General features: G+C 30.9%; 1 protein-coding gene across 1 annotated transcript; it reads left to right on the top strand.

Annotated features, from left to right (window-relative positions):
- Positions 1-7,633: 7,633 nt before the first annotated feature.
- On the top strand, positions 7,634-8,110 carry LOC107060247 (uncharacterized). The gene has a single exon (XM_015307884.1). The coding sequence runs from the start codon at positions 7,634-7,636 to the stop codon at positions 8,108-8,110; it is 477 nt and encodes a 158-aa protein (XP_015163370.1).
- Positions 8,111-8,858: the final 748 nt, after the last annotated feature.

Below are 8,858 nucleotides of genomic sequence, written 5' to 3'. Positions count from 1 at the left end.
TGCCAGGGCCGTCTTATACCTTGCCAAAGACATAAGACCTGAACTACTAAGTGGATCCACTAGTATATGCGAAAAGGATTCATCTAAAAAGTATGACCCTTTTCTACCCATGATGGCTACATGGTTTATGGAAACGCGAGTTATCTGAACTCAAGCTCGTCCCCATATCGGTGCTCAATACTACTCCCAAAATATGATACTAGCTCTTTATGTTTAAAAACATACTTCTTTCTGTGATTTGAGATTAGTGCTAAAAAACTTAGCTCAAAGGCTATCTTGGAAATCAAAGTTTCCCCTCTTGTTTCATTTAGAAAGCGATTATTCTTTTCTGAAAACTAGCTCGAAGGCTCTTTGGAAATCTCAGTTTTCGTTCTTATTTAATTGTGAAAATATTTTAAATCTCTTTGGGAATACTTAGTCCCCATATAATTTTTGAAGAAATGAAATTCAATCTATACTCTTTAGTCTTTACTCAACTTGAACTTTAAGTCTTAAAACAAGGTTAAAAACATTTGCAAAAGACTTCTTGAAAAGACTCTGAGAATTTCCTAAACTTGACTCTTGACTTTCCTTGACTTAGATCCTAACTTTCCTTGAATTGGATTATGGATTCAAGGTTCATGATCTCATATTTATGGATGATTTCATGATGTTTAGATGTACCTTAGAGTGTTGGAATCAACTAGAAAACATAGGTACATTGCTATGGAACAAGTACGAAAAGATGAGGGAAGAATGGAAAAAACTGGCGTCCCTGGCGCTCTGAGAGGTGCGGGGTGCCAACCCTCAACATTCAGAGAACAAGTTGGGGGGCTCTGGCTGGCGCCTCTCCCCAGAGCCCAACATTTAGGGACTGCTTTGGGGCGCGCTGGCTGGCGTGACGCCCCACTCCCTTCCCCAGGTGTTTTTCGACCTTTCTTCTTCGTTTTTCAACTCTAAACCCTCTAAACTTCAATGGTTCTTTCCCCAAACACTTACGATCATTTATACCCTCAATACATGATAGATTCAAACCGAAATTACAACTGGAAACATGAATCAAATCGCAAGAAACTTCAACAATACAACCCACAAGAATTCAAACGAATTTCATCAAGAACTCAAATAATTTACTTTCAAATCACACACTATCAACAGGGACGGAGCCACGTAGGCTCAAGGGACACCCTTCGTCAAAAAATTATACTATATATACACGTAAAATTTTGACTTTATATTGGTATATATAGAATTTGGACCCCTTGAAATAACAAAGTGATGCGCAGTGGAGTTAGCAATAGCCTGTGCAATCCTACTCTTTTTCCCGGTTCGATTTGTTTTCTTTTTCTGTAATTATTTTGACTTCTTGAATTCAATTAAGTAAATAAACATGCATAATTTTAACATAAAAGTTCAATAGCTTGGTGGTTAATAGTATCATGAAGGTCTCCAAGACCCAAGTTCAAATCCCTCCTCTACTAACTATTTTTTTTCAATTAAAATTGAATTATTTACTTAAATTTTAATACATTTTCCTTGTAGAATAAGATTTCCTTAAATTTAATACTTTTTCTTGTGGATTTTTTTCAATTAAAATTGAATTATTTACTTAAATTTTAATACATTTTCCTTGTAGAATAAGATTTCCTTAAATTTAATACTTTTTCTTGTGGATTTTTTTCAATTAAAATTGAATTATTTACTTAAATTTTAATACATTTTCCTTGTAGAATAAGATTTCCTTAAATTTAATACTTTTTCTTGTGGATTTTTTTCAATTAAAATTGAATTATTTACTTAAATTTTAATACCTAGGTTTTCTTTCTCTATAAATAGGAGACTCATTTACCCAAATCATATCACAATATTATTAAGAATAGAATCTCAATAATTCTCTCTCTAATTTTTCTTCTCGTTCTCTTATTTTATAACAAAAACAAAAAACTTAATATTTTAGTTTCAAGTTTCAATAGACATGAGGAATTATTATAATAGAGTACCAAAAAAAAAGTTCGACTTCTCTAAGTCAAACAAATAAAGAAACAATGGTAGATCAATTAGAGATGTTGTCACATTCTTCTAAAAAAACAAAGCATTGATTTAAATACTCTAAAAAATGACTTGAGAAATCGAATGGATGATGAGTTTTTTAGACGGGTTTGTATAGTGCCTTATGTAGAAAAGAAAGTATTTCGTACTATTTCTAATGAGTCTATTATAAAAACGTTTCAGGATATGAAACCTCGTCGAGTACAATTGTAATAATATATTTAAATTATGTTTTCAATAGTAGTTTATTCTTTATGTTAGTTTTGAATTATACACTTGTAATTCTATTAAAAATATTCCTATATTTAATTAAATATTGCTTAATTTGATTATTTGTTTTGGTAATTTAAATCGTTGTTTTTTTTAAAAAAAATTACTATTAACAGTTTGGACACCCTTCATTAAATTCCTGGCTACGCCACTGACTATCAATATGTCAAAATATTTCCCACTCAAACTTATCCTTTAAAGACCAAATTCCAATGGAATACATAATTTAAATATTCAATTATTTTCCTCCCATCAGAACTAACGCCGCATACATGATTATTAGTGGGCAAAGTTTGTTCACCAATTGGACTATTTGGGTTTTAACTCTTTCACTTGCGAATATATTTATAAAATTATCATAAAAGCTTAGTTAGATTTCTTACCTGAGGAAGAGGATTCACTGCTCAAGTCCTCTTTTTACTTTGTGACTTGATGCCGCACCAACTGTACAGTTCTCTCTCACAGTTTAGGTTTAATTTATTTTACATGGGTCACTAAATGAATTATGGGCTTGACCCATTAATCAATAACTAAATAAATTAATTATTTAATAAATATTCATCAATTAAATAATCGTATTTATCGAATAGTTCAAAATTCTTAAAATCAACTTCACCGACTGATCATGAATGACTCGTGGCAACTATCGGGAGGGGTAAATTGATAATTTTATAAAAACTTTAAATATGACTTTACGGGTCATTACACAACTTATCGGAAAAGACACAATTTAACGGAAAAGTCATAACTTATCGAAAAATTCACAATTCATCGAAAAAGTCACAATTAGGGATATTATAGTAATTTAACATTCAAGTAAAGAGTTCATGCTTTTAAGCAGTGGCGGATCTAGGATTTTAAGGTTGTGGGTGCTTGAGTCAAAAATATAAAAAAGACATGTTCAAAGTGAGATTCGAACTCGGGTTCAGCAACACAACAAGAGCCTTAAGCACCCACCCAAAAGCTAATGGACCAGTTAGATCATTTGGTCATTGGGTGCTCTAAGTTAATTTTATACAAATACTTCTTATTTTCTACATATATATATATATATTTCGAGACGAGGTTAATGGGTGCTCGAGCACCCGAAAGACAACATGTGGGTCCGCCCCTGCTTTTAAGGTAATATAGATATATATTGTCAGAGCAGACATAAGGCGGCTCAAGCACACTAGTAACCTAAAGAGAAAATAAAAGGCGAAATGATCTGATGGACCCTTGTACTTGTATGAGTTTGTATTGTGAACCCTCCTACTTATCCCTTTGCCATATAAACCCCTGAATTCATCGAATCACAACATTTTGAATTCATTTTTTCCTACTCAACTGTGTGTGTATAACAAACGCTTGACACATAATATTTAAAATAATTATAAAATGACATGTATGATTATAAAATGACAAGTGTATATATAGCCACTCCATGTCATCCTTTCCCTTTTATCATATTTGATTAATGTACATATTGTACTTCTTTTTTCAATTTTTATTTGCCTCTGCCATAGCTATCCCCATTCCCACAAATCCCAATCTCATTCCATTTCTCTCTCTCATCTTCCTTGCACTTTTTCTTTCCCAACCTCTTCTACTCTTTCCATTGAAGAAAAAATGTCGAAATGATTTTTGGTTGTTCACAATCTCCTCGGAGCTCGGAGTTGATTTTGGGTTCTGTTGGGTTGAGATTTAAGTGGTGACTGGTGGCGTTGAGGAAGAATGGGGATCTGTTGGGTGGTCTGGTTGTTCACAATCTCGCCGGAGTTTAGGGCTAGCGGAGTTCTAAAGGTCGAGGTTTATTGGTGGAATTGGTTTGGTTTTTTTGTTGTTGTTGTTGTTGTTGGCTCTCACTTATAGCTGGCGGTTGAAGCTTGTTGGAGATGGTGAGAACGAAAATGGTATGATCGGAGAAAGTGTGGAGGAGGAGGAGAAGAAGGCAGTAAGGTTGGATTTGGTTTAGGACGGATTTGGTTTAGGACTGAAACAGGGGTCATTAAGGTGGTGGATAACTAAAACAGGGGTCAATGCGGGAAATTATTTGAGTTTTTTTGTTGATTTTGTTTGTTTTTCAACTTATCAATGCAGGTTTTTCAATTTATTTGTCATTTAGTCTCGATTTCATCTTTTATTTGTGTCTTTGTTTGATTTTGGGGTTTAGTCGATTACATTGATTTTGTTGAAAAAAATTCAGAATTTTACTTTGTTTTGTGCTTAACGTTAGTGTAAAATGTTTTTGTAGTAGTGTTATGCCTTCAATGTCGTATTTTATGATTTCGATTAGATTATAGGATTCTAACAAAAATGAATTTTCATGGTGATGAAGAAGAATACAACAAGATCAACCCATATTGAAGAAAAAAGTAAGTGAAAATGAATAATAAAGAGAGCAATGTGATGGCGAAAAAAAATAGAGAAGAAAAAACTGGGGCTAGAAGATTGAAAAAGAAGCCAGCAAAACCTCTTTTTTTGTCCAACAATGGTGTTAGATGCAAATGAGAAGATGATAGCTTTATAAAGCCCTAATATGACTTTGAGACCCCTTTCCAAGGGTCTTACGCTCCTAATAGACGCGTATCACACGCTCTTTGATATCAGCTGCCACATAGGATGCCAAGTCAAAAATAGTGTTTAAAATGTTGTGTTTCGATGGATTCAAGGGTTTAGATGACAAAGGAATAAGTAGAAGGGTTCACAATACAAACTCATACAAGTACAAGGGTTCACCAGACTATTTCGCCAAAATAAAATGGATGCCTTAGTGTTTTTTTTATTAAATTAAATTAATATAATTTTTATGAAGTCTATTGTTCTAACTCTTTGAAATGCTCCGTTGTTAATAATTTTCTTATAATTGTTTTATTCTAGGCGGTTCAAGCACACTAGTAACCTAAAGAGAAAATAAAATGGATGCCTTAGTTTTTTTTTATTAAATTAAATTAATATAATTTTTATGAAGTCTATTGTTCTAACTCTTTAAAATGCTCCGTTGTTAATAATTTTCTTATAATTGTTTTATTCTAAAAATATCTTTTCACTTGATAATATGACCGGTACATTAAATGTTTCTTGAGATATAGTATTTAGATGTGTCAAACTTCTAATATTTCTTTCCTTTTATATGGAAAGTTCACTTTTCTACAAAAAAAAAAAAAAACCTATAACCTATTATTATTTAAAACGAAGTAGGCCCTCAAATTTGGAAGCAAAGATACCTACCTTTTTCTTAAGGCTTTAGAGTCGGCCTGTGTTTGAGTCTCATAGAGATCACATACATATTACCAAAATGAATGTTCTAATGTTAATAAAATGAGCGGAGCTATAAGGTTAGATACATGTTAAGTTGAACTAGTAATCTTGGTTTTAACTATGTATTTGTATTAAGAAATTCATTGAATATGTGTAAACAATTTAACTTAGAACCCACTAACTAAGGTTAGTAGGTAGTTCTGTATTTTCCAGTCCCCTATCAGTATTGTTATTATTATTCTCATATTTTCTTATTCTTCGATTTTTGTGTTATCGTTATTTTCTTTACTTTAGTTATCGTACATTTTTTTTTGTTGTTATTTGTTTTTTTTAAGTGTTTTGGCATGACTTTTTCACTGTTATGTTTATTTTACTTGATTTTTGAATTTGTCTCTATTTGAGCCAAGAGTTGATAAAAAACAACCTCCTAAAATCGTGTGTGCATCACTGTCTGCATAAATGGTAATCAAATAACTTTTTACTTCTTCAATGCAGACTTTAGAGTCTAGGCAGCAGAGACGTTACAATGGCGCAATCGATTTACTTGACATAATTTCACTATATGGTATTTATAATTCAACTTTGCGCTTTAAAGCTTCTTACTTTTAATAATAGATTTTTTGGCCAAAATCCCCTCAACTATGACTTAACCGTAAAGTACATTCTAGTGTTATTTAAGTAAACAGAAAACATCCTTGCACTATCCAAAAAGTTGCAAGATTTATCCTTCTGTCTATTTTTTGTAAGAAAGTCACGCCACCAACAAAAAAAATGTGTCAAGTCGATTGAATATATGTACACATGGTTAAGCTAGTCAAGTTGGATGATTTTTCTAATTTTTTAGAAATTGAGGATTTAAATCATAATCAGACAATATATTCAAATTCTAAATATTCTTTGTAAAAAGTATGGCCAAATACAACTCCAACTTCAAAAATTTCAAATAAAGTAATTATTTTTTTATTTTCATAATTAAACGGCTACGTAATATCACTAAATTTCTAGCATTTTTGTACATACTATAAAATGTGAATTGCATTGTAATAACGTACATACGTACTAAATATTTTATTAAAGAAAATCTCTAAATAGTTGAGTATAATATTTTTAAAATGAATTTGTTTACATAATTTTTCTAAACATCGGAACCTATTGTATAGTATTTCAAGAATTATGTATTGTTGCAAGCTAATTTACTTGATGATGCAAAAAACATATAAACAAACAACATACAAAATTTAAATTCTGAGAATGAAAGATTCGTTTCCTATCCATATCCTTATTCTTTTTAGGTAACTTTGATCTTCTTGTCGTGGCTAAGACATGACCAAATTAAAAAAAAAAATATTTTTATTAGTTCAATCAGTTTCTTAACAAAAATAGACTAAAGGATGATTCTTGTTATTTTTTCGATAATATAAGGATGTTTTTTGCTCACTTAGATAATATAAGGATATACATTAGACTTGAGTTATAATTGAGGGATGGTTTTAGCCAAAAACTCTTTAATAATATATATGATTAACTATGACATGTAAATATTGACTAGGCGTAAATATCTTGTGCAGGTAAACCTTTATCCCTTTTATTTAAAGCAGTTAACTATGGCATGTACATATTGACTAGGTGTATTTTAAGAAAATATGTAAAAATCTTTCCTAGACCAAATTGTTCTAATAAATTTATTAACAAAAATGGACAAAATTATCTAGATTTACTTCACATAATTTTAATATATGGTATTAATAATTCAAATTTGCACTTTGGAGCTTTCCAATTTTAATAATATATAATTAACTATGGCATGTACATATTGACTAGGCGTAAATATCTTGTGCAGGTAAACCTTTATCCCTTTATTTAAAGCAGTTAACTATGGCATGTACATATTGACTAGGTGTATTTTAAGAAAATATGTAAAAATCTTTCCTAGACCAAATTGTTCTAATAGATTTATAACCAAAATGGGACCAAATTATCTAGATTTACTTGACTTAATTTTACTAAATAGTATTAATAAATCTCATTATGTCGCTATAAATACATTTCAATGTCCCACTTCTATTTTCACAATTAGTTCTTCTCTAAACCAAACATGGCCATACGTTTAAGTGAAAAGTTAGCTAGTTTATCCAACGAAGCACAAGAGTTGTTTATCATGTATGGTATAGCTGTGGTGTTGATTTTTTTTAGTAGACGAACCATTTCTATAGTATGGCCAAACGAAACAACGGTTGATACATTGGAGGATCTAGCAAAAGAGATTAGAAAACTTGAGCAAGAACTTGAGGAGAAGAAAATGGAACTCACGTTCAACCAATTTATCAAGGGAAAGGTTAATTTAAATGAATTTGATGCTACGAAAACTAAAAGTTTGTTGGAAATGTTTTCTCTTATACGAGCTAAACTTGATGAAAGAAAAAGACAACTTCAACAACAATCTCTGAAGACTCCGCCATTTCTCTCTAATTCTGAGTCGACAACTGAGACTGATGTAGATATGAGTGACAATTTTCATGCAGTAGGCACATCAACAAGTTTGGAGGGTGGAAGCGATGGTGATGATAAATGATTAAACTAGTACTTTATTGTTCTCTCTATTTTTCAATAACAATATTCCCTACTTTTATTTTGTTGCATATCACTTATTAGGTCATGTTGTTTTAATGGTATGGGAAACTTGCTATGTTAGTGGAAAAAATATATTAATGTTATTCAATCCACCTTGATATATGTGTAGTATTTGGGGATCTATTGAATCACATTTTAATTATATTCTACTTCTTATCACATTATAAAATTTAGTTTTATTTAGTATATATAATGAGTATTTTCAAGTTTAAATTCATTGTGTATACATTGAGTTGTTTGTTATTTATTTAATATTGAAGAATAGTACAAAGAAAAAGATACATTTGTTAGTTACACTTGCAGATTTTACAATGAAAATTCAATATGTATGATTCTTATGTCTAAAAGACACGTCATAAACTATGAAGTCTTATGTGTAAATATTCATTTGTACTTAATTTCTAGTTTAATGATGGCTAACTAAAAAATACAAAATTTATGCTATTATAAGTATAGGGTTTTGGTCCCCGAATCAGATATTGTTATTCTTAGATCATAACCACAAGACGGAGAAATGGTATCGCCCTCATGATTTCAGGTACACTCCCCCAATTAGTTTTACGTTCTTGATAATTTGACATGATAATTCTTGAGTAAAAGACAATGATTTTCGGCTATTAATATCTTGTGCCAACAAAAAATGATACACAAACTGATTAGAGCTTAAGTACACCAAATTTAGACCACTA

The sequence above is a fragment of the Solanum tuberosum genome, unplaced genomic scaffold (genome assembly GCF_000226075.1).
Source record: "Solanum tuberosum cultivar DM 1-3 516 R44 unplaced genomic scaffold, SolTub_3.0 scf00069, whole genome shotgun sequence".
Taxonomy (NCBI): Eukaryota; Viridiplantae; Streptophyta; class Magnoliopsida; order Solanales; family Solanaceae; genus Solanum; species Solanum tuberosum.
The sequence above is the reverse complement of the archived record's forward strand: the minus strand, read 5'-3'. Positions and strand labels throughout refer to the sequence as shown.